At 41.3% G+C, this 25100-nt stretch overlaps 1 protein-coding gene across 1 annotated transcript; it reads left to right on the top strand.

Annotated features, from left to right (window-relative positions):
• The first annotated feature begins 549 nt into the window (after positions 1–549).
• On the top strand, positions 550–24391 carry NOC3L (NOC3 like DNA replication regulator). Its single transcript, XM_065407304.1, has 21 exons — positions 550–615; positions 2194–2401; positions 3583–3703; positions 7099–7256; positions 7372–7431; positions 10653–10783; positions 11079–11240; positions 13974–14067; positions 14402–14577; positions 14861–14989; positions 15784–15915; positions 16327–16407; positions 17338–17438; positions 17925–17997; positions 18096–18159; positions 18251–18322; positions 19573–19754; positions 20077–20205; positions 21884–21981; positions 22725–22809; positions 24260–24391. The coding sequence occupies exons 1-21, from the start codon at positions 607–609 to the stop codon at positions 24389–24391; spliced, it is 2397 nt and encodes a 798-aa protein (XP_065263376.1). The 5' UTR covers positions 550–606.
• The last annotated feature ends 709 nt before the right edge of the window (positions 24392–25100 follow it).

The raw sequence follows: 25100 nt of genomic DNA, 5'->3' as shown, positions 1-25100 counted from the left end.
GCACCAGTAAATATTTTTCTGGTTGGTCAAAAACCGGACACCTGGAAACCACCAATGACTTGTCTTTATATGGAGTTGTTCCTGATTAACTCTCTTGTGTCCATGTAGTCTCCACACATGCAGCTAACCAGGAATAACTCCGTGGAGCGACAAGCCTGTAAGTGGTTTTCACACTTTCAGCAAAACAGCACCTCACGCACGCAGTGTCTGGACTAGTATTTCAAGGGCTACTCCTGCAGCTGTTGCCTCACGTGTCGGAGTGCAGGCGGGGCCCCGGGCCCTTTAACGCAGGCTGCTGCAGCCCCAACGGGGGTGGAATGGAGCAGGGCGACTCTAGGGCTGGGGCGGGGCCCTGCTCCCGCGGCGGGGGTGGGGCCGAGCTGGGGGTGGGGTGGGGCCGAGCTGGGGGTGGGGCGGGGGCACATACGGCCCAGGGGTGGGTGGCGCGCGGCCAAACACACCCCGAGCGGTCACCGTCCGGGGGCCGTGCTCGCTTTCAGCCGCCAGAGGCCGCTGTGAGGCAGCCCCGCCCCGCCCCGCCCCGCGCTTCCGGGCCTGCGCAGCGGTCTGCGGCCACGTGTGTCCGGGACCCCTAGAGCCGCCGCAATGAAGCCGGTGAGGGGCCCTGGGTCGGGCTCTGTCTGCGGGGCAGTGGGGGGCTGGGGCAGTGAGAGGTGCTATGGGGGGCACGGCGCTGTGAGGGGAAGGGCCGGGCCGGGAAACGGGGCCGTGGGGCGGAGAGTCGGGCCATGGGAGGGCGGCTGGCGGTGGCAGAGTCCTGTGAGGGAGTGTGGGGCTGGGGTAAGGGCTCGGCGTCGTGGGGGAAGCGGGGCCCTGTGGGGGGGAACGGGGCTGTGGGGGGCTCGGAGCCGGGGGGCACAAGGCGCTGTGAAGGGGAGGGCCGGGCCGGGCCGCCGAGGCCCGCGCAGCCTCTCCTAGGCGGGCCCGGGAGTGGAGCGCAGAGAGACTGATGCCAGCCAAAGCTCCCTGTCTCTGCGCCGCCTTGTCCCCACCAGCAGCCCCGGGGCGCGCACACAGCACCGCAGGCCTGGTGCTGAGAGGAAGGGTGAGGCGATAGACGAGGACTGTGAATTATGTGGAAAGCCCTCATGTGAAGAAGCAGCGCTGTCCAGTTACTCCTCTGCCTTCTTATACCTCTTTGGGAGCAAGGCCGGCACCTTTTGAAATGTTCACTTCGTCACTGCTACACATATCTCAGAAGCAGATCCGTGATATCTTATGGAAATTGGCTTCAAAGATTGCTGATAATAAAATTAACAGGGGCATTGTTTGTACTCCCATGGCACTTGGGAGCCCTAGTCATGAACTAGGTCTCCATCGTTAGTGCTACATGCTGTACAGCAGGGATCGGCAACTTTTGGCACGTGGCTCACCAGGGTAAGTCCCCTGGCGGGCTGGGCCGGTTTGTTTACCTGCTGTGTCCACAGGTTCGGCCGATCGCGGCTCCCACTGGCTGTGGTTCGCCGTCCCAGGCCAATGGAGGCTGCGGGAAGCAGTGTAGGCCGAGGGACGTGCTGGCCGCCTCTTCCCCCCACCCCCATTGGCCTGGGACGGCAAACCGCGGCCAGTAGGAGCCACGATCGGCCAAACCTGCGGACGTGGCAGGTAAACAAACCGGCCCGGCCCGCCAGGAGGCTTACCCTGGCGAGCCGCGTGCCGGAGGTTGCCGACCCCTGCTGTACAGCTTATCCTAGGAACAGATCAAAGAAATCTCATTATGGTCACATTTCTGTATCCATGTTGGGAACCAGAATAATGGGGGCAGAGGTAGTCTGAATGTCAAGTGTTGCTGGAGCTGTCCCATCACCACTTTCCTAATAATGCTTCCTAAACAAGGGGAGGCTAAATATGTGCTATAGAACTGTATTTAAATTGCATTGCTTTCTGTGCTGGATATTTATAGAACTAGGATTGTTCAGAAATGTTTCTGTAAAATCTTTGGTCCATTTGTTTCCAGGTTATTCTGCTTAATACAATTAATTTCACTAATTAGGAATTGGGTATACTTTAAACCTAAACACAGAAATCTGTTCACAAGAAATTTGTAATCCAGCACGGGTGTTAGTGAGTGTTAGCATGTGTGGTTTAAATCTTTTACTTAAATTTAGTGCTTTTTTTTACAAAAATTAAACATGAATCTTCAGTTAACTGAAGTTTTCTGTTGGTTTCCAGAGAAAAAATAAAAAACGAGTTCCAAGCTTTCGCAAGTTGCTGAAAACTAGTAAAGTAAAACTTGACAACAAGTTAAAGAATAAACAGTTTAAGCAGCAGAGCATTGCTAAGAAATATCGAAAAGAGCAAAGAAAACTTAGGCAAGCTGTCAAAGATGTTACATCCAGAACATCTGTTCCATTGGAGGAATACAAGAAAAAACATGCAGGTGAGTGTTTGCTTGTGTCAGGTAGTGAATTTAGCAAGGGTTCTGATCTATTTTGCACAGATGAGGGATGAGAGGTAAGCATGACATTGTAATTTACATCTAGTAAAACCAGAACTGAACCCAGTAGTTACAAATTTGTTCTTTATTCTGATACTGCCATTAGTGAATATGTACAGATGCTTGAGTCTTGATTTTCCTTTTTGTAGATTATTATCAGTCAGTTCTTTGCCACTGCATCAAAGGGTTACATGCATGGAGTGTGGTGAGAAAATTTGTAATAATGCTTACATTATTTTTTATGCAAGAGTAAACAGTATACAGTGCTTTACAAAATGATCTACAGGAAAAGTATGACATCAGAGTTTCCCATTGTAAAGACAAACTTATGCTTAGTATTCACACAATCACTTCTTTTTATTCCTGACGTCTCTGAATTTTCTTTTATCCTCAAGAGTGCCTGCATAGATTATTCTCTGGACCAATTTATGTTCAGTATTATATTTGGTAACTGCACTGCTCACTTTCTTGTCTCCTGTTCCAAACTAGATCCTGAGCCTGTTGTTTTTCCAACTGTCAAGTTTGTACAGTCCTATAGACTCAGACTCAAAAGCTATTTTGAACCTGAATTCCTAACTATTCTGTCTTTTTAGAACAAGCCCACATATCACTTAAGCATGTCAAAAATGTTCATATAGATTCCTTGATGATGGAGCTTGCACGTGGTATGATGCAGAATGCACATGTACTAGTTTTTATCTTCTTTTTCTTTAAAAAGAGAACAAAACCACCTTTCCAACACTAGAAATATGAAGGAAAGAATTATTTGGGCATGACTGCCCCAAACTAAATCCTTTTAGATGGGACTATTCTTCAAAGTCAAGTTTATTTGGCCTACTGACATTGATGAGGCCCTTTTTTATTATCTAGATAATGGTTGTGGAGCCAGGAAGACTTAAGGCCCTGATTTTGCAAATACTTATGAATGTGAGTGACTTTACTCGTAGGAATAGTCCTACTATTGTGAATGGGTTTAGTCACAGGAATAAAGTTCAGCATGTGTGTTTGTAGGATTGGGGTTGGAGTGTGGAGCTGAGAAGATTGACAAATACAGGAAAGGTGTATTTTCAAGTTTGCATACAAGTGCAGTGGCTCACAAGTCTGTCCATTGTCCTCTGATACAGCTGAAAGAAAGGAGGAAGAAGAGGAAGCTCTTCCACTGGATATGATGGATGAAGATGACCTGAAATTAATGGAAGATTTAGCTCAAAAAGCATCATTTGTAACAAGAGACCTTTCTTCCAGGTAAGTATTCTCATGTACCCTTACAGTCCATAAGCTGTAGTGAGGTTAATAATACTTCCAATTTTAGACTTTACTTGTTCTAGTCACACATTTTTCTATTAACACATTCATCAACACTACTGTAGCAACCCTCTAATGCTGGGAAATTACTTTCTCCTAAGATACCTTGTCTGCACAATTTTCACTCCTGTCTCAGCTCCCTAATGTGAGGTAGATGGAATCCCCAAAGCTCAAGATGTTTTTTGGTTCCTACACGCAGTGGTAGCAGCTAGGGAGAAGGAACCAAACTTCTACTAGTGGTCACATGTTTCCCTGGACTTCCAGCCACTGTCCTATGAACATTCAGGTTGGTTCTCAATTGAACCAGATACAAAGACTTTCCCTGCAGTGTTAAGCCAAATATCAGAATAGTTTGAAAAATATCGTGCCTTAAATGCAATGATGATAAACTTCATATGCAGATACGAAGGGAGGGAAAAAAAGTATCTGCAACATCTGTGTGGGGGAGAGCAGATGAGTGAGTGAAAGTTTTGGAAGGTGATATCGCCAGAGAAATAGAATTATAGCGTAATTTTCCATTTCCTGAAATATGGTCGCTGCAGGATTCTCAGTCCTACAGAGGAGCAGAATTATAGTGTCTTTTCTTTATTTCTTAACAATATCCTTTGGCAACAGGTAGGAAATGCCATGACCATGGGAGCTGTGAAGTTAATAGTTTGTTCTAATTTCCAGTATAAACTAAACTTTTCTGTTTAATGGGTTATAAAAAAAAAAAATTGCTTCACTTGACATAGAAAGTATCAGCTCAGAGGACTTTCTTTTAAAAAAAAAAAAAAATGATTTGGAATTAATTTTTGCTTTTTAAAAGGAGGAAGTAACTTTCTGCTTCCAACACTTATTTATGCTAACCCTAATTCAAATGATTTTGTTAAGTTTTATAAACTATTAATCAGTAATCTACACCAGTGTCTGAAACATACTAAAAAATAATTTTTGACGTACAGAGTTACAGCTCTCCTGCATTCTGTCATGCTATGTAAAATGCTGTAGCTGGTCTACAAGTCGTTAGCTAAGATACAATTTTATTTTTAAAACACAGCTTGGTTTCCAGCTTTGTTACAGAACAGCTAAAATAGAAAACTCTAAACGTGTATTTATTGAATGAAATTGTGCAAGCTATAGATCTTTTAGTTTGACCTAGTTTCTTTTCATTTTAAAAAGACATTTTTAAATTGTTGAGATAAACATTTGAAAATTAGCTACTGTGGCAAATTTTTGTTACTTTCATATTGTCTTCTAAAGCACAGAATGTAGCATTTTCCAATTTAAAAAAAATCCCCTATTCTTCTGCCTTTTATTCTTATCAATTGTGAAAAGTTCACAGAAACATCTGCATTGTAGCCACTATGGCCAAGATCCACAGAGGGACTTTAGGCACCTAAGTTCCAGTTGTAAACTCCACTACAACCCACAAAATCCTCACTCAGCTGCCATGTAACCCTGTAGGCACCTACATCAGTGCCTAAAGTTTTGCTGTAAAAGTTCTCTAGGAGCTTTAATTTCTGCTTCTGGGCGTGTCTGCTGCTACCCCACTCTTGGTGCTACGGTGCCCATCTCTTGCCTAAGCGCCAGTGTGATCCATAAACTGGGGGAATGGTGCCTATTTTAACTACAGCGCTTAGTTCAGTGCTCTGAGCATATCTACTGGATCAGGCCCCATTCAAAATTTGGACAGAGCTGGAGGTGGTTGTGCCTCCCTTATAAGTTTTTAGCCCAATGATTAATTAAAGGACTTGGGCCAGAGAAAAAGAGTGAGAGACTCTGTAGTCTGGGAGATGGGAGTTGCAAGGTCCAGTCCCCCTGCTCTCATGAAATTATTTATTGAAAGTGGAACAGCTTCAACAGGAGAGAGTGAGGGAGCCCCACATCAGAATATCCCATAGCCCAGTGGATAGAACACTCTCCAAAGAGGTGGGAGACTCCTTTTCAAATTCTTCCCTATCAGGCAGAGGAGGTAATTGAATCCAGGTGTCCCACATCCCAGGAGAGTGCTCTAACCACTAGGCTAAAGTTATAAGGTAGGTAACAGTGGCGTCACCTCCTCTGATTGTTAGGCATGGAGTTAGGCACTTCCCACAAGAAACAGCTTAGGTGCCTAAGCTGCCTGACTCCAGAAGAGGGGTTCCTCGCTGTGCATTGCAAACACATATAGGCACCTCTCTGCAGTCCTGACTTAGGTGCCTAACTGTGAGAGGGGCAGGGGCTGAGGACATACCCCTCTTGCTGGCATCTCCCATTGGTTAGTTTAGGCAACTCCCCGCCTAGCTTGCTGGCTTTTGTGGTTTGCATTCTCAGGCACCTATTTCTTCCCATGCATTCCCTAGGCCACCATCTCAGGCTTTGTGGATCCTGCTGCTGTTCCATTGATATTCTCGGTGCCTAAAAATTAGGCATTGCAATGCCTAATCCCCCTGCCAGACCATATGATGGTTACCTATTATTTACAAAACAAAGATTTGTGTAGTCACATATAAACACATACAGGTTAAGAGTCTGAACTTAATGAAAACGAGCTAAGTTATGACAGCCTGTGAAAGGAGATGGCATATCAGACTAAAACTAGGACACTGGTCTGTTTGCTATCGCAGATCTTATGACAGTGAGGCCTCTTTCTACTGCTCTCTTTTGCACAGCCTACTACGTTTGGCCCAAGGCATCTTGACTGATAGTAGCCACACTAATTAGGTTTTCACAGTTCATCTAATGGGCATTTCATTCCTCTATTAAGACTTACTTACACATAAGTTTTTGCAGTTGTTCTTGGAACCCCCCTGTATGAACCCATTTATATTGGCTTAAGAATGTTTGTTTTGGTTTAGATTGTCAGCAGCTAAACAGAGAAACACTTGTCAATGCTAAGGGGTTGCACCACTTAATTAAATGTTTTTGTTTGTTTTTTTTAAATGGATTTCGATTACCAACCCTTAGAAACCAGCTTAGGGGCCAGTGTAATAATGCTGACATTCACAAAATAACATGACTGACTGACTTTTACTTGTAACTTTCAAGTAAAGTGTTTAGTTATGAGTTTTATAGTGCATTCTTTTACTAGGTTAACTAAGCCACCATGATTTCATATCTAAGTTTACTAAACATTGGAGGTGAATGGGAGGGTGGATTTTTTGTTCATTTTTATTCATAGAACAGTGAATAGCTGGAGAGGCAACTGAAACTGACACTGAAACTCACTCAGATGTTCTGGTTCATGATGTACTGCATGACTTTTTTTTTTTTTTTTTTTTAGGTGTAGGAATTTAATTTTGACAGTGTACTTTGAATTTACAGTTAATATCTAATTTGTTGATGAATTGAATAGTCTGTCTTGCACTATACAGTGAACCTGTTCATGCTAAGAAACGAAAACAGGAAAGCGTGATTGACAGATATGAGAAAATGCCAAGGCGCATGCAGACTGAGCCAGAAAAAGAACTTATTCACCTGCTTCCTATCAAAGATAAAAGTGGCATTATTCCACAAACAATGGAAAAGCCAGGTAAGAAACAGGTGCTGGATTCAACATAACAGCAGCCAGCAAGATTGTATTTTATTAATTTTTTTAAACCCGAGTGTCTAGTATTAGGTTTGTAATATACATTCTGTTCTTGCAGTCATCAATGTTGCACAGAATGAAGAGGAGGAAGATACAGAAGAAATGGAGGTGGTAGAAGGTAATAAAACAGCCTGTTACACTTAAACAACTGAAAGTGATTTTTCTGTTTAATAAAGTCATTTACCACAGAATGTGTTCTGCTTAGGTGGTTTTGGAACAGACAGCTCAATTTGGTCAAGCGTCATTTTACTCACAGAATTTGGCAATGAGTCCTGTCTTGCTTCATGCTCACCTGCTAGAATTCCAGGACTTGCAGGAAAAAAATTCTGTTGCTGATTTCAGAATTACTTTATTTAATATCATTTTGATGTGTTGATGTCTTCAGAATTGATGCTTAGGCTAAGCCATTTGGAACTGTTGTGCCTTTTTCACCAGTGAGGGAAGAAGCCTCATTCTTAGTTCAGGGATCTCTGGCTTGCCTGATTCATGGTGGTTATTCCAAAACAAAAAAATCTTAAAATGAAGCATGTATCAGTGTTTTGAGTATATATTACCTTTCAAGATTTTTTTTTTAGCTTGAACAATCAAACGTGAGAAACCCAGAAAACTTGGAATTCAGTTTGCACTTCCACAGTAAGCCACAGAGTCTCACTCAAATGATAAGCACAGCCCTAACTCTGTCTTAGTCGTGTCTAGAGCTGATTGGGAAAATGGCAATTTGTTGACATCAGAACAAAACCAAATTTCAAAATATCAAAATTTCCTGCGAACCAGAAATCCTGAGTTTCTTGGCCAGTTTTAGTCAGGGCAGCAAAAGCCAAAACACACATTTGAGTAAATTAAACAATCATCAGGAAATGCAAGTAAAGTGGTTGTAATGATATACACCTCTACCCCGATACAACACGACCGATATAACACGAATTCGGATATAACGCGGTAAAGCAGTGCTCCGGGGGGGGAGAGGGGGCGGAGCTGCGCACTCCGGTGGATCAAAGCAAGTTCGATATGACGCGGTTTCACCTATAACGCGGTAAGATTTTTTGGCTCCCGAGGACAGCATTATATCGAGATAGAGGTGTAGTATGAATTAGGTTGTGATAAATTTACATCAAAATACTCTGTTGCAAATTCTCTCTCCAGTCAAACTGCCAATATTTGGTTTATGCATTGGGTTTGTATGTTACGGTGTACATAGAGAAAACCACTTTCAATTCAAAGCAGACATACACTCTGCTCCTTTTTACAAGAGTTAGAAACTCAGCTGGGGGAGTATTGTGTCTTACCAACTGCCAAACTGTATGTATACATTTTGGAGGTATCTTACGTTTTTAAAGGCATTTTGAAAATTCTGCATTGCCTGTAGTTTAGAGTGTGTCTGCCTATCGGCCTGGGAGTATAACTTCTGGCTTGAGGAGACATACCCATGTTAGCTTGGATCGAGCTGGCATGCTAAAAATAGAGTGTAGCCAGGGCGGTGGGAGAGGCTAGCCATCCCAAGTACTTACATAGTGTCTTGGACAGGCATGTACTCGGGTACTGAGCCCCTCCTGCCACTCGTGCTGCCACAACTGCACTCTATTTTTAGCATGCCAGCTCAGTTAGAGCGAACACAGATATGCCTTCTTCAACTGAGAATTATACCCCACTTGATGTGCAGACATACCCTTTCCTGTACACCTTCTAAGGGTATCCCTTCCTAGGGAGAAGTAGGTAGAGTAGGAGGATTGTAGGGGGCAGCACACCAGGAAGCATTCCTCCTTCTCTTCCTGTGGATCTCCTGGGGCCCACAGTGTTTGGAGATGCACAGTAATAGAAATCCTAAGTGCAGCAGCCTCCTGATGAACATTAGAAAATTAATTTTGAAGTTGCCTTCCAACACCTCCACTCAAGTGATAGGAGGCTTGTGTGGGGGGGCCCCCAGGTGAAGGAGGCCCAAACCCCCACCATAGTGCAAGACTGGGCCAGGCCAAGCCAACCCCAGTCCCCCCAACAAGCCTTAGGTGCTACCTGACTACCTAAAATTGACTCATTGGCTGCCTAAAAACCTAAATGGAGTTGGGAGGTTGGTGACCCTATTAATGCTTTATGCAGCTGAGTCTAATTGGATCTCCTAGTGGGTGGTTGTGAGGGACCCTGGCTACCCTGGTAAGCCTTGTGGAAATTAGGGTGGGCTCCCAATGAGCCTACTAAAGTTGCAAGGGGTCAGAGGGCAACAACATTTTAAGTTCTACAGATACTGATTGGGCCTGTTTAGCCTTGCCAGAGCTGAGTGGGAGAGGGGGTAATGCTGAGACTCTTAATGTTTACAAGGATGTGTGGAATGTACCCTGTTCTGCTGTTCCCCTTCTCCACTTTCGTTCACTCTTCTGTTCCTTTCTTCTCTGCCATCAGATCACCCAGCTTGCACCCTTCATGACCCCGTTTTCTCAGTCCCACAAGCTCTATACTCTCCCTCCATATACACACCCACACGCACACACCTTGCCCCTTTTGCCCCTATTAAAATAGCTGACTCGAATAATCTTAATTTTTAATGTCTCCTACTCTCGGTTTTCAGGTTACAAAACTCTGCCCAAAAAAAAGCATTAGAAGTTTTACGGTTGAGAACACCTTTTTTGTTATTAAAAACTTTAATTTAGAAACAACCTGTCTTCAGTTTTGTTGGAAACTGTTTCCTTTTTCTATTGAGAAGCCACCATAGTGATGGGTTTACACTTTGAGGTAATTTAAAAAAAAAAAATTAAATGAAAGTTCAGATCTCCAGTTGTTGTCATCCTTTTTAAGTTCATTGGCGCCAAGAAGCCATTTGGTTGTTGTTAATTAAAATCATAATCACTTTTAAAATTGATTTAATTAATTAGTCTTTGGTTCAGTGCATGAGAGCTCAGGTTGATGAGAGTCTGTACAGCTATGTTTTATCACTGTCCTTTTTTATTTATTTGATCTTGCGAACACTTCAATTTCTTAAGGTACTGCAATTCAAAATGCCCTTGTCCAGTTCACTTGAAATTTAACAGAAAAATTGTATCTCAACCCCAGACCTAACCTACCAAGTTTGACATAATTATTCCTTGGTTGGTTTATTTTGGGTTGGAAGAGGTGAAGTGGGTCTTGTAATTTGCATAAGTCATCACATGGCCCTGAAAAACCTCTTGGGCTGCTTTTGAGTCCTATACTGCTGAACTTAACATTATGATATTGTATCTGCTAAGTAACAATTTGAAATAAAATGAATAGAATTGGATTTTACAGTATGATACTTAAGTGGTTTCTAACATACAGTTAAAGAGTGGGAACTAATGGGGAAAAGTTAACTACTAAACTTTATTGTGTTAGAATCTAGTGAAGAACCCCAGCCTGTGCTCACTACGGATGAACTGCTAATTCAAAGGAGAAGGAAGCTGCAGGAGAAGAAGATACACATTGCAGCCTTAGCAGCTGCCATTCTGTCTGACCCAGAAAACAGCGTGAGTAGTGTTAATTTTTGTGTGTGTGGTACAGTAAATCAATTAATTACAAAAATCTGAAGTAATCAAGGAATGGCAAAGTATGCAACATGTTATGCACCCATGGAAAAGCCAAAATCAGCAGAGACAGGACCGCAAAGGGGGGCCATGGTTGTTGGCAGTTGTTCTACAGACAAAGGAAATCTGCATGACTGTGTTTGATATTACCTATACCCACCAGTAGTTGGACTCTCCATGAATTGGTGTTATTTGGTATATAACCTTTATTTATCCTGCACCATGTTTTCTTGAACAGATAAAGAAGCTGAAAGAGTTGCGTGCCATGCTAATGGAACAAGACCCCAATGTGGCTGTGATTGTTCGGAAGCTGGTGATGGTTTCTCTGATGGAAATATTCAAAGATATTACTCCTTCTTACAAAATTCGGCCTCTGACTGAAGCAGAAAAACATACCAAGGTGAAACTGCAGGTTTCAATAAAATAGGGTGGATAGTTTGTTGTTTTTAATAGGCTGTCCCTGATCTAAAACAGGTGTTTAACAGAAATCTAGTTTTTGAACAAATTTAACAAATCCTATTTTAACAAGTACTTATGGGATATGTTTACACTTCAGCATAAGCCCATGCTTGAGCTGTAGCTCAAGCCTAACCCCCTTGTGTCTATACTTCAATTGCACTAACACAGGGCTTGGACCCAGGGTCCTAGGACCCTGCAGGGCTGGAGGGTCCGAGTTTGCGTTATTGCTTTACAGTGTGGACGGAGCCCCGCTTGACTGATTTCCAGGGAGTCATCTCACAATTCCATGAGACAACTTCCGTATTCCTCTCTGTCCCAACAATCTGCAATCCACTTTATTGAAAATGGAGGCCCCTTTTGTGAATGGCAGCAACTCAGGTGATCGTTAACCTGTTCTCTTCTATCACCAATCAGCAAACGCAGTATCTGAGAACCTCTTGGGTTTGCAATGGAGAACAAACTGATCAAGCCTTTTGCCAAGCAGGCTGCTTCAAACTTCCTGTAATGTGCAGGGCAGGCAGTAAAGTTTTCGCACAGTGCACCTAGGTCCTAGGCTAGAGCAGCCACATTTGGGGATTGGGGAGAGGGCACTAGGGACTCTGAGATATGGTTACTTTGACTTGGGTCTGCGCACTGCAGTGCAGACTCCAGAGCCATAGGTTTGAGCATGGGCTAGGAAAGTCTTAACATTGGGTTAAAATACAATGTAGCTGCTCAAGCCCAAGGTTCCGTAACGCTGGTTAGCTGAGTCAAGTCTTGCTAATCCTGGGTTTACATTACAGCGTAGACATACCCATAGAGGCTCTTCACCTGTTAATGCAGTGGTCCCCAAACTTTTCAGGGTTGTGCCTCCCCCTTATCCCTGTCTGCATCCCAGCTGGGAGCAGGGCCCCAGCTCCAGGGGGCGGGTGGGGGGGTGGAGACAGGGGTAAGGGGGCTGAGGTTGGAGCTGCATCTGGGGGTCGGAGCGGAGCGGCAGCTGGGGGCAGGGCTGGGGCCAGGAGCAGAAACCACGGTTGAGGGCCGAGGCTGGGGCTGGAGCCAGGGAGAGGAACTGCAGCCGGGAGCCAGAGCTGGAGCGGAGCGGAGGGCAGAGCAGGGGTGGGTGGCACCCCCTCCCGCCTCTCATGGGGGCTGGCCCGGCCCTGCACCCTCCTTGTTTGGGGACCTATGTGTTAACGTATGTCTACGTTTTAGTCACGGGTATTTTTAGTAAAAGTCATTAAATTCACGGCCCGTGACCTGTCCATGACTTTTACTATATACCCCTAACTAAAACTTGGACGGAGGGCCCCGGGTGCTCTGGGGGGGTGATCTGGGGGTGCTGGAGGAGGTGGCTGGAGGGAATGTTGACAGGGCTGGTAGGGGCTTCCCTCCTAGGTGGCGGAGGGGCCGGAGGCTCTGTGCGCTGTTCATGCCACAAGCCCCGGCTGCACAGCTCCCATTGGCTGGGTGGGGCTTGTGGGCGCGGGCAGCGCATGGAGCCCCCTCGCCCCTCCTCCGTCTAGGAGCTGCATGGCCATGCCAGTGGGGGCCAGGGAGCCCCCCACCCTGAGGTAAGCGCCCCTCCCTCCCAAGCCCCCTCCCCCACACCCAAACTGTTGTTGCTGTTTATGTAGTTTTATTTAATTAGCAATAAGCATTTACAGCTTTAGTTTAAAGTGTTGGTGATAAATTGAAAGAAATAAAATAAATGAGAGAAAATCAAAGTATCATTTGTAAAATGTTAGATAAATTTATTTTTTTATACTTAGTTTTAAACACTTGTAAATTCAGAGTCACCAAAAAGGTTTTGCGTTAAGGAGTATGTAATATATAGGTAATTTTCAGTAGCAGTAACCTAGAAACGAAACAGTACTCAGTGTCAGGCAAGGGAATTGAACCAAAAGAAAAGCCATCAAGTGCTATCATAAAGAATACTATTATTCATGTATTTTAGGGCTTGTATATATGGGGACATACAGGAAAGTTAATCTGAATTAACTAAAGGTGTGAATTTAGTTGAAATGAATTAGTTAAACTGCATTAAAATCCCTGTGTGGATGCTTTGATTTAGGATTAAAATGGCCTTAATTTGATTTATTTTAACTTATTTTGAAAGTGATTTAAGCTAAACCGAATTAAGGCCACTTTAATGTTGAATAAGAGTGTTCACATGGGGTTTAATGCAGTTTTACTGATCCACTTCAAATTCACACTTTAGTTAATTCAGATTAATTTTCCTGGATGTCCCTGTGTAGATGCCCTTACATTGGATCAGATCTCTGCATGTACGTTTCATTCTCTGCTAAATAAATGCAGAATACCTTATTCTGGATTTTTTGTAAAATGTTGGTTTAGAAGGTGTTTACCAATTGAGGTGGCACAACTCAGGATTCTGGCTTTAAACTTGTTTTACATAAAGGCAGTCCTATTCCCAAATCCCACTTAAATACCTGTTAGTGAAATAGATCTAGTGGACAGAAAAAAATCTCCAAGCACCAAAACTTGTACAGAAAAGTTTTAATATATACCTGGGAAAGCTCTGGTAAAAATTAAACTTCATTGGATTAAAAAAAAAAAAAAACCAATCCCCAAAACAAGAAAAAACAAAACACCAAATCTTATATTGGCAGTATTAGTTAACTGAAATACTTAAGTCTTTAAAAATAATTCACCTGTATTATGTTTACAGGTTAGAAAAGAAACTCAGAAACTAAGGGAGTTTGAAGAAGGCCTTGTGAGCCAGTACAAGTTTTACTTGGAAAATCTGGAACAAACAGTTAAAGGTATAGTGTGGATTTCCCTCATTTCTTAGTTAAGTACATTCCTAGATACAAGGTCCTGATCCTGCCATCAATTACACATGCATAGTCCCGTTGAACTGAAAGGGCCTAGTTATGTGCACAAAGTTACTCGCCTGTATAAGTGTTTGCAGGATAAGTGTTTATCCTTGGAATGAATATTGCTTTCTGCACCTAACATTTTCTGATTGTTATTTCATAGAAAGCTGTACTTAAGATTTATTTTACTAAAACATCAGGAAAGCCGCCAGAAAAATACTCAAAAATAATGCAGTAGCTAAGTTTTGCATAATAATAACAAAAATAATATTTTATTCAGACTGGAAGCAGAGGAAGCTGAAGAAAAGTAACGTGATCTCATTAAAAGCATATAAAGGTCTGGCAGAGATTGCAGTCAAGTGTCTGTGTGAGCTTCTTGTGGTGCTGCCTCACTTCAATTTCCACAATAACATCATTGTCCTGATTGTACCTCTCATGAATGACACATCAAAATTGGTGGGTATCTTTCTAATTAATTGTTTGATTTTAAGAGGCGTTCTCTTATATGAACAATATTTCTGATTTTTGAAAGTTAATTACAAAGCAACCGTAGCATGCCTCTCTTTTCAACACTTTGTTTTACAGGCTTTTTCTCTGTACTTGATGACTTTTTTATTGAAAGTGGATATTCACACCATTGTAAATTTTGACATAGAAACTTAGTTGAGTAATTATTGACATGAACTTGTCTCTATTTTATATCATTTTCTGAGAATAAACATTTCAATTAACTTTACAGATTTCTGAAATGTGTTGTGAAGCTGTAAAGAAGCTCTTTAAACAAGACAAACTGGGCTCTGTTTCTCTGGGTGTCGTTAAGGTGATTTCTGGCCTTGTAAAGAGCAGAAATTATGATGTTAGACCTGAGGTACGTTTCTTTTTGTTGTACTTTTTAAATTTTCTTTTGACAATGGCAAAAACAGCGAAAGACTATACTTAGCAAAGCCATCCAGTATTTCTTCACTTTTCCTGAGCATAGAACAAGTTTAGGGCTTCTTGACTTCCCTTAAGGATGCAAGGGGTGTAGTCTGTTTGATTGACAAACCTGATGCGTTTAAAGAACTTCCTCTTGTTGCTTTTTGCTAGATGCAACTAATTTTGTGTCTGAGCTTTTCTGATTTGGTCTCTTCATGCTTGTGCTGCTCTTTTGTACTCCTTGGTTATTCATATTTCCTCTTTTTGTAGGCTTTTTATTTTTATTTTCAGGTAATTAAATAGCTTCTGATGAAGCCATATTGGACTCTTACTCTACTTCCTATCTTTCCTTTGCATGGGGATAGTTTACAGTTGTGCCTACAAGGGGTGTAGTCTGATTGACTAACAAATTAAGGTATGCTCAGGTTATGGGTTCTAGTCACTGGATTTAAACCAAGAAAATAGGTTAAGGTGACTAAATATGTTGCAGGAGCCAGAGTTTATAATCACGGTCACTTAAAGGAAGACTGCTGTAAATTAATATTTTATGAAGATGCATTGTGTATGTTTTCTAATTAACTATATAAAACTGTATGAAGATTCTCCAGTATTACATGGCAAAAGCTCAGTCAGACACACCCAACCTTGAAGTTCCTGATGTTGATAATCTGCTGTTGTAAATTTGCTGCACATGACTTTGTTAAACTTCAGGCACTAAATATGTTATGGTTTCTTTCTCAATTTTAGGTGCTAAAGATATTCCTTCATCTAAGAATTAAAGAAGTAGAAGTAAAAAAAGATACAGAAGACATTACTGCAAAGAAAAAGTTCATGTCTTGTAAGGAGAAAAGGAAAAATCTTTCAAGGATGCAAAGAAAGGTATAGTTGAAATTGATTCCTCCGTTACCTTCGTTATCCTTTGGCGCTGGTAAATGCGCTGCATTAGCACTATGTATAGAGCATTTTGTGGCACATCAAGGAATTTTTGATCTTCCTAATTCTGTCCTTTTCCCCATATTTATTATAATTATTAGCAAAACTTCTAATAATGACTCAGTTCTGTTTATTAGTTGGTGGGAAGGGGATGTTTAGAAAACGAGTTACCCTCTAGTTGCCCTTCTGCCATCATTAAGACAACTTCATTCCACCACGGAACTCACAAAGGATCAGCAGAGCATTGAACACGGTTATTCCAGATACCTGTGGACCCTGGGGCTCCAGGCTTAGTGAGAAGTGGAATTTTTTAATTTGCCAGAATATTTAATGTCTTTAAAATGAATATATTTTCAGTGGAAGAAAGCAGAAGAGAAGCTGGAACGAGAACTCCTGGAAGCAGAAGCCTCAGAGAGTAAAGAAAAAAAACTGAAACTGGTAGGGAATTGGAGAAATTCTTTTTATGCTTTTGCATGTGTTCTTGCAAGCAATTAAAACTAGTTGTCTGAAGTCTATTTTGTGGTCCAGTTTGTTGTCTTTTCTTTGTCAGATTAGCTCAGTGTAGGTAATGATAGTGCACTAAGAGGGCAGTGATACGGGCCATGGAAGACCTCTTCTCAGGCAGAAAGGGTATTGTATGTCATGAGGTAGGAGCTGGGAGGGTTCATTTTTTGCAACTAACAGACCTAGCTATGTTGAGGATACTGAAATTATAAAAACACAGGTGGAGCACAAAGAAAGGAAAAGGATACCTGTAATTTGTAACTGACTGACTAGGTTACAGTCTACAGCAGACTGGAATTACTTGAATCTGTAATAGGGTTCCTTTATGTGTGTCAGAAAAATTCTGCTGCTAGAAGCCCTATCAATGTTTATTATGATGTCAGTTTTCAGTTTCAGTTGTGTAGTAGTCCTTACCCCAGGGTGACAGGCACACTGGTAGCCTGACACTGCCTGTTTAAAACAGCTTCCCTTTAAATATGTGCAACTGTTCAGTATCAGTTTGTTGGCATTTATTTCCTTTTATTTATATTTAAGCAGGTCTTCTCCATTCTTTCTTTGAATGAGATGTTGCGTCAAAGTGGAATTTAAAAGCATGATTTATCTTGGTCAAATTTAGAAATATTGCCATTAATTTTAGTTTACTACAGAATCTAAAATCCACCTGCTGACTCAGTAGTGTGTCTGTATCCTCTGTGATAGGAATTTTTGGACAGCTATATTTGTAAATATTAGGATTTTGGGGGCTAGTGAGTTCAACATTCAAAAAAGTAAGAGGAAAAAGAAAGCTTTGAGTTTAGTTTAAATGAATCAGCAATACCTGTTTTCTTTGCATACTGATATGATTTTATGTACTTTTTCCCACAGCACACAGAGACTCTGAATATTGTATTTTTAACTTACTTCAGAATACTGAAGAAAGTACAGAAATCCCCTCTTTTGCCTGCGGTACTGGAAGGTCTTGCAAAGTAAGAGCTATGAGTCAATATTTTTTTCCTATGTATTTTAGAAAAAATATGAGTCAGTAAAAAGACATTTTAAGAATCTTTTGTATGAGCAGTTCAACTGCATGAAGGATAGATAAATAAAGCACACCAAAATGCATCAGTTTGTATATTTGAGCATTTCTAACGTCTTTCATTGTAGTATCTAATTGTCAGTATGGGATTTACATGACAAAAATTCTTTAAATCATTAGGTGACTGCATTATTTATTCTGGTGTGTTAATAAAGAAATTGAAAGTCATTCTTTGCTCTGTGCAGTAGCGTTAATGAAAAGTTGAGATATGCCTCTAGGGATTGCATTATCAAGCTGTGCGAATATAGAGTAGATTTAAGAGGGCATTTGATGGAAGTAGAGAATGTAGTCTTTGGCAGGTCACAGAATGCTTTGAATGAGCTTGCAGAGAAAATTGTCTGTAGTTACAGAAAAATAAAAATCTCCCTGATTCTAGGTTTGCCCATCTCATAAATGTAGAATTTTTTGATGACCTGTTGGTTGTTCTACATTCTCTCATTGCATCTGGGGTAAGTTGAGCTTTTTCCTAATGAGGTAAATTTCTTGAGACATTTTTAAAAAATAAAGCTTTATCTATTGTGTATCAGCTATTCTTTTGTATTCCCAGGATCTAAGCTATCGGGAGAGCCTTCATTGCGTTCTCACTGCTTTTCATATTCTGTCTGGCCAAGGTAAGTTCTCTAAAATATAAACTTCATAATTTGATTTTAGCTGATAGGTTAGTGAAGCAAACCTACTTATTTGGGATTATTTTTTAAATAGGTGATGTTCTTAACATTGACCCTTCGAAGTTCTACAGTCACCTTTACAGGACACTATTTAGGCTACATGCAGGTAACTTCAGTGTCTTATTTTAACATCTGAATGCATAGACTGTTGATTTTATTTGTATGATACTCTTAAAAATTCTAATTTTAAGATGCCTTTGCCATCCTTTTATAGAAACAGATAACAAATTTGTTTTAACTGCTTGGTTCTTCTCTCAAGTTAGTATATATATTATGGCATAACTTAGTACCAATTTCAAATAGTGTCAGATTTCATTAGGGTCTAGTGAGTGACTTTGGTTCAGTATCTAACCCAGGCACTTGTAACTTTAAGGTAGCACAGGGCCACAAAATCCACTAAAACCCTCTGGTGGGCCAATGGGTGTGACCGGGGGAATGTAATGCTTGCCGCCATGGGGAGGGGTTGGAGAGCACATCTGCCTCACACTCATCATAGCAACAGCTACTGTCCTGTGGAGCTTGGACTGGGCCTGACTTCCTGCTTCTGTCCATTGGCTCTTGCTATAGCATCATATGATGTAAATGTATGCAGGCGGGGCCCTCCCACCCTTTCCTGCCCCTGGCATTGCTGGATTGCTTGCCCTGAGCTGGGCTGCGGTGGGCCAAATAAAATGATCTGGCGGACCGGATGCTGCCCCTGGGCTTCCAGTGGCCCATCCCCGATCTAACCTCTCCTCATAGAAATCTGTCTTTTGACTCCATATTACTTGATTCTTTGCAAAGGCAATTGAAATCTCTGTTGATCTTTTGTAAGTTTTATATTTTCAACATTAATTGCTCTTAATATGTGCTTTAACACTTTATGAAAAGATGCCTATTAAAGTAAGGATTCATTTAGTTAAAATGGGTTTCATTAACTTGTATAGGAGGAGCTCATGAATTAACTATATGTTATACATTGTTTTTATTGTATATGCATCCAAAACATTGGATGAGCACACTTTTATAACTATAAATAATTGATAGAATGATCAGTGTAATTAGGACCAAAAGAATCTTTGTGAATTTAAACATCCTTGTTTGAATAAATGTATTGTTAAAAGAAGCACAGATATATTGAGTCTGCTCAGAGCAGGAATAGTTTTATAAAAGTAGATGCGTGTTTTTGTCTATCATGTTAATAACCACTGTTGAACTATTATTTATGCTTTAGTACATAAATAGTAGAATGAATAAATAAATAAATAGATCTAGGGCTCTAATTTCTAAACAACATCCTTCACAGAGTATTTTCTTTCTCGTGTGGAAGGTCTCTTGTTGCCTTTAAATGAGTTTTTACATATTCTGTTTTTTGAGGTGCTACGAATGATGACATGGTGATAGTGCTTCAGTGCCTGAATGTAATGCTTACCAAACGTAGGAAACAGGTTTCCCAGCAACGAGCCCTTGCTTTCATAAAGCGACTTTCCACACTTGCTCTCCATGTCCTTCCAAATTCCAGTGTTGGGATCTTGGCAACCAACAGAATATTGATGCAAGTAAGTTCTTAGTCACTTGCTGGAATGGAAAATTTCTTACTTGATTATCTCCTTTCTGCTAGCAGTGTCTCCCCCAGAATTGGGGGAGACGCTGGGCTGCAGAATTTACTAGTCCATGAATTGTTATGTAGTAGTTAAATTTTTTTATTTTACTACAGAATATTTTGACATATTTTAAACATGAAAGCAGGATTTCCTTAAGTACTGCTGAGTCTGAATAGTGCTGAATATTTGGTTACACTCTTGAACTTGTATTAACATGTTATATGCATTAAACTTCTTTATGTGAGATAATCAATTTTTCTGTGTGATGGTGTGATAGACATTCCCAAAAACAGACCTCCTGCTAGACAATGAGGCTCAAGGTAGTGGACTTTATCTCCCAGAACTGGATGAGCCAGAGTGTTGCAATGCTCAGAACACAGCTCTGTGGGAATTACATGCACTACGGGTGAGTTCCTATTTGGGTAATTCTGGGGAGCTTGCTAAACGTTTATATGCTTAACTAAATACAGAGCTCAGATCAATGCTGTAATCTCTAGACTGTGGACTCTAGATGAATGACATACCCTTGTCTAACTTCTGCTAACACAATACTTTCAGTTTGTTACAACAGTATTTCCAGGTAGGTTGTTGTGATGGTGACTGATGAAATCTTGTGTTCTCTGTACACCCTTTCTGTGTATTTATGCTAGGGAGTCTCATGCTTTGTGGCTAGTGTAGGCCAAGCACGTTGCACCCACCAGGTCTACTTGCATCCCGTCATTCTTCCCTACAATCTCCCTGTGTGGCACCCTGTTTCAGGGCCTCCCTGCAACTCCCCGCCAACCCTTCCCTCATGACAGGAGCTCTGTGTGCCCCCATCCACACCTCTTTCATAGGCCATGGGCTCTGTGTGTGTTCCATATCCCCCTCCCCATGTACCATGGCAGGGGCTCTGTGCACACCCTCATTCCCCACTTATTCACCATGACATGTCCCTTCATTCCTCCCCATTCCAGGTCCCTTCCTCTCCCCTTCCTCCAGTGCCACTTTCCTTTCCCTGTCTTCTATGCTCCCCCCTCTATGGATCCCTGCTTCCCTGCCAATCCACCCAGTATCTTCCCTTCCCCCTCATCCCTGCTTCCCTCATCTTCACCACTTTTCACCCGCCACCCCTCAGTTCTCTCTGGGTCTCTACTCCCCCACTACCTCATCCTTGCAGTCCTGGATTCTCTCCTCCCCACCCCTCTCAAAATCCTCCCTGAAAGGCTTTCTTCTTTCTGGTAGGATCCAAGCTCCCCGCACAGCAGGTTAATGTGCTGCCTTTGATATGTATAAGCAGCAGCAGGGGGCGCGGCAGAGAGATTCCTCTGCCTGCAGCACCAGGCAGTCTGGTGGTATTGATTTTCCTGTGATTCAATCTTTTCCTGTCTTCTAATTTGCATCAGAATCAATAGGTTTGTACCCACCAGTGCCCAGAACATTTCTGTTAATTTTGAAATTGATTGGGATGTGGCATTGCAAAGTTATTGTGTTGCAGATAAACAGAGAAATGATATGGAGTTGAGTGTTAGACCAACTAGACAAATTAAAAACTCCACCAACTAGACAAATTAAAAACAAGTGAAGTGGCTTTAAATTATTATACTGAGATTAACTACCCATCTGAGGCAGGGACAAAGATGGCAGGAAGGGAAATCTTAACATTAACCTGTTTGTTTGATAAATTGTTTCAGTGGAGCTATTAGCCTAATGGAAACCTTTATGGCCCTTATGTTTTATCAGTATGCTTTTAATACAGCCTTCTCATTCCAGAAATTATTTAAGGCCTATCTCTGCAAATACATAATGGAAAATGTTTGTCTATAACCCTGGCTAGAACTATCTACTGGAAGAAAAAGAGTTAAGATTAACTACAGTGAAACTGTCATGGACACTGCATCCAAACTATTTGAGTGGTTTTATGAGTTGTAAACATAGCGTGTGTAACCCTCAGAACACTGGCTAATCCTCAGTCTCATCCTGAAACAGAAGAGAAGTTTGCTGAAAGTTTTCTATGCAGTGTATAAATACAGTATTATTATTATTGGTGAAGTACATAAGTACATGCTATCCTATCCCTCACCAATCCCCTTCCTTCCTTTCAGAGACACTATCATCCAACAGTGCAGAAATTTGCAGATCACCTTATTGCTGGAGCTCCAGCTGAAGGTTCAGAAGCTCTCAGACTGGATCTGAGCCGAAGGTGGGATATACGATGCATATGTTTTGAAAAATAGTTCATTGGCAAAGTAGAAGCTGTTTGTTCTGTTTTATAAGTTTCCCCAGTGAGTAATTTTCCATATGCTGCAAGAAAATTACTTTTTGAAGAACAAAAGTATGATGGTTCTTTTATAAGTACCAAAAGCTGGCTGCTTTTTCTAAGGGCTTGTTTCCTGGCCATGCAGAGGATAAAAGTCCTGCAAATGCAGCATTCTCTGCCCTCAGAGGAGCAAAAGCAATTTGTGTTGCTCAGTAGCAGCCTAGGGATCCCAATAAGGAGCAGCGTTGCTGGGCTGTGACAGTTCAATGAAAACCAGTTGCGATGCAGGGTTCTGGAGTATGTACTGATGGAAATTAGTGTGAGGATAGACGACTGTGTCGAACTTTGTCAGGCATGCACAGCAATTGTCTCTGTGAGCTGGACTCTAATCTCCTTCATTTCCATCTTTGTTCATGCCGCAGCTATGTAGTTAATCTCAATATAATAATTTAAAGCCTCTTTACGTGCTTTTAATTTGTCTATTTGTCCTACCTCAACATTTCTGATTCATATCATTTTTCCAGTTGATATTCTGTATTACCGGTTATTCTTCCCTTGCATGACTGAAGTAGTGATTTGAGGAGCAGGTTACTTTGAGTTCATAGAGTACTGAAATGAGACTCGTTTTATGGACATATACTTTATACTGTTTCTTTTAATTGTGTAAAACTGATCTTGTATTATAGGTCTGGCACAGAACTTTTTGAGACATATAATATGAAAGGAATGACTTTTAATCCTCCTGTAGCATCTGTTACACCTAGAAAAAAGGTACTGTCTCTTTCAACATCCTTTCTTAAACACCCAAATAGATACTAGAACTCCTGACTCACTGCTCAGCACCAAGGGTTTTTGACTCTATGACCAGAGTGCTTTCCCAGCTAAGTTCTCTTTACTGGTGTGAGATATTGTTGACTGCTGACTGTGAAAGAAGAGAAATTGTATGAATAGTTCCATCTCCCATAGTACGAGCATGTGTAATAATATGAATGTAGTGTCTGTTATTTTTCTGAGCTGTCACGCTGTCTTGTGGCTCAGTGCAAGTTTGCTTCTATTGCCTTTGTGTAAAAGCCCTTTCTTGTCTCAGAGTCTGGAATCAGCAGGATGGCCAAGTTCCCAGAGCCCTGATTCAGCATAATCAGTGCCAGTGTGTAACTGAAAAGTGTAAATATAAGAGGGGAACATAGAGCTTTTATGGGAGAAAAAAAAGGTTAACGTCACAGAGCTTCACTATGAAACATTCTCCAACTGACAGCTCCTATTACATGTCACACGAGTGCTCTTCCCTTTATAAAGTGAGACTTTATCCCCACTTTCTCTTTTGAAAGTGTGGTAACCTATGAATTGCAATGGAGTCTCCTACTGATAATCTACTAATGTCAGCAAAGTCCTCTGACAGCACAGAATTTCCTTATTAAATAAGTAACTGACTCCTATGAAAATAGCTTGTAAACTTGCCTGTTCCCCTGGATTATCACGTTAGCTGCATGTCTGGCAGAGCAGCACTGGGACTGGCAGATGGAAGTAGAAATGTCTAGTACTTGAGTGAGAATACCCAGCATGTAATGCCTTTGAATAGATATAACAAAAAAAATCAGTAACTCTACGTTGTTTTACGTTAAAGTGACTTAGGTCTCTTAAATTTAATTTGGGGTCTTGTTTATTGCTTCTCTAACAAACTCTGACAGTATCTCAGTTTTGCCATACTCTGGCCCACTTGCTTCTCCTCTGGAGTCTGCCTGCCGTAGGCCTTTGCAACATACTTCAGTGGGACAGCGCACTTCTGTCCAGGCCCTTTGACAGAAACCATGAATGGAAATGTAGGCTCCTTTTGCCTTCTGTGCCTCTCCTTAGAGGCTAGAGGACAGTTTTTTGAGAGGAAGTCAGTGTTTCACACTGTAGTATTTTTAAAAGAAAGAGTTATTAAAAATGGAGAGGAAAATAGTTTGATGTGGCAAGCTCCCCTTAGCTTAGTTACAAAGAAGAAGAAAGCATGTCTAGAAAGTAAGTGCTTTCTCAGACTGACAAGCTCTCCCTGCTACATGAATAGGGATCAGTGAACATTTGCTGTCCTCACCTTCAGAAGGTGGTCTAGGGAAGGAAAAATAAAGTAGTAAAATTATCACTACTACTTTGAGACACTAATGGAAACCCCTATGTTGACCTTTTTTAGATAGTTGTATAAATGATGTAAAATATATAACATTTTGATTCTTTCCAGGATAAATTTTTACAAGGGGATTCATTTCTAAATGAAGATTTAAAGGAATTGATTCAGACACATCTCAATGAGGCTGCTGTTCACAGACCCTTGGATTTTGCTAAACACTTAAAGGAATCATCCCTATCATAAGTATTACAACCCAGTATAATTGACTTCTTAATTGGGGTGTGTGTGGGGGGGTGGAGGGGTGGGAATAGCAGAAAGAAATTGTTGCCCATCATTTTTACAGGAATTCAAATAAAGTCCTGCTATGGAAAGATAAAAATGTATGATCCATCGCTGATGCACACAAAGTAACAGCAGTGTTTTGCAGTTAACCAAAACCTATTGGTTAACTAAGTAGGCTGCATTCTCACAGGAACCATACTGAACTGTAACAAAAGTAACTTCTGGAAGTATAAAAGTCTGAAGGAAGGTGACTTCAATATTGCTTGAGATGTATATTATTGCAATATGTTTTGTTTACATAAATATATATTTTGCAAGAGAGTCATTGGGTTTATGTTTGTTTACAACTAACTGAATGCATATTTTAGGAAGTATTCACATAGGTTTGCGTTCTCTGATGCTTATTTTAAGACATCTGGGGATTCTGCATCCCAAGAGCAATAACTTGAACTGTTTCTCTTGTCTAACTTGCCCTATCCATTAATCTCTCTCTTTTAAATGACTTTCTTTCAGTGAAATCCTCTTGGTACTTACTGGTCCATTGAAGGTATTTCAGAATTGGGCATCATAATATGCTAAATTCCAGTGCTACTCATGGTATTTTGGATGTGTCAGAATGAGACATTCTGCAATATCTTCAGTGAACCAGCACTGTTAAAGAGATTCAGGG

This window comes from Emys orbicularis, chromosome 7 (assembly GCF_028017835.1).
Source record: "Emys orbicularis isolate rEmyOrb1 chromosome 7, rEmyOrb1.hap1, whole genome shotgun sequence".
Lineage (NCBI taxonomy): Eukaryota > Metazoa > Chordata > Testudines > Emydidae > Emys > Emys orbicularis.
This window is presented reverse-complemented; position numbering and strand designations above follow the sequence as displayed.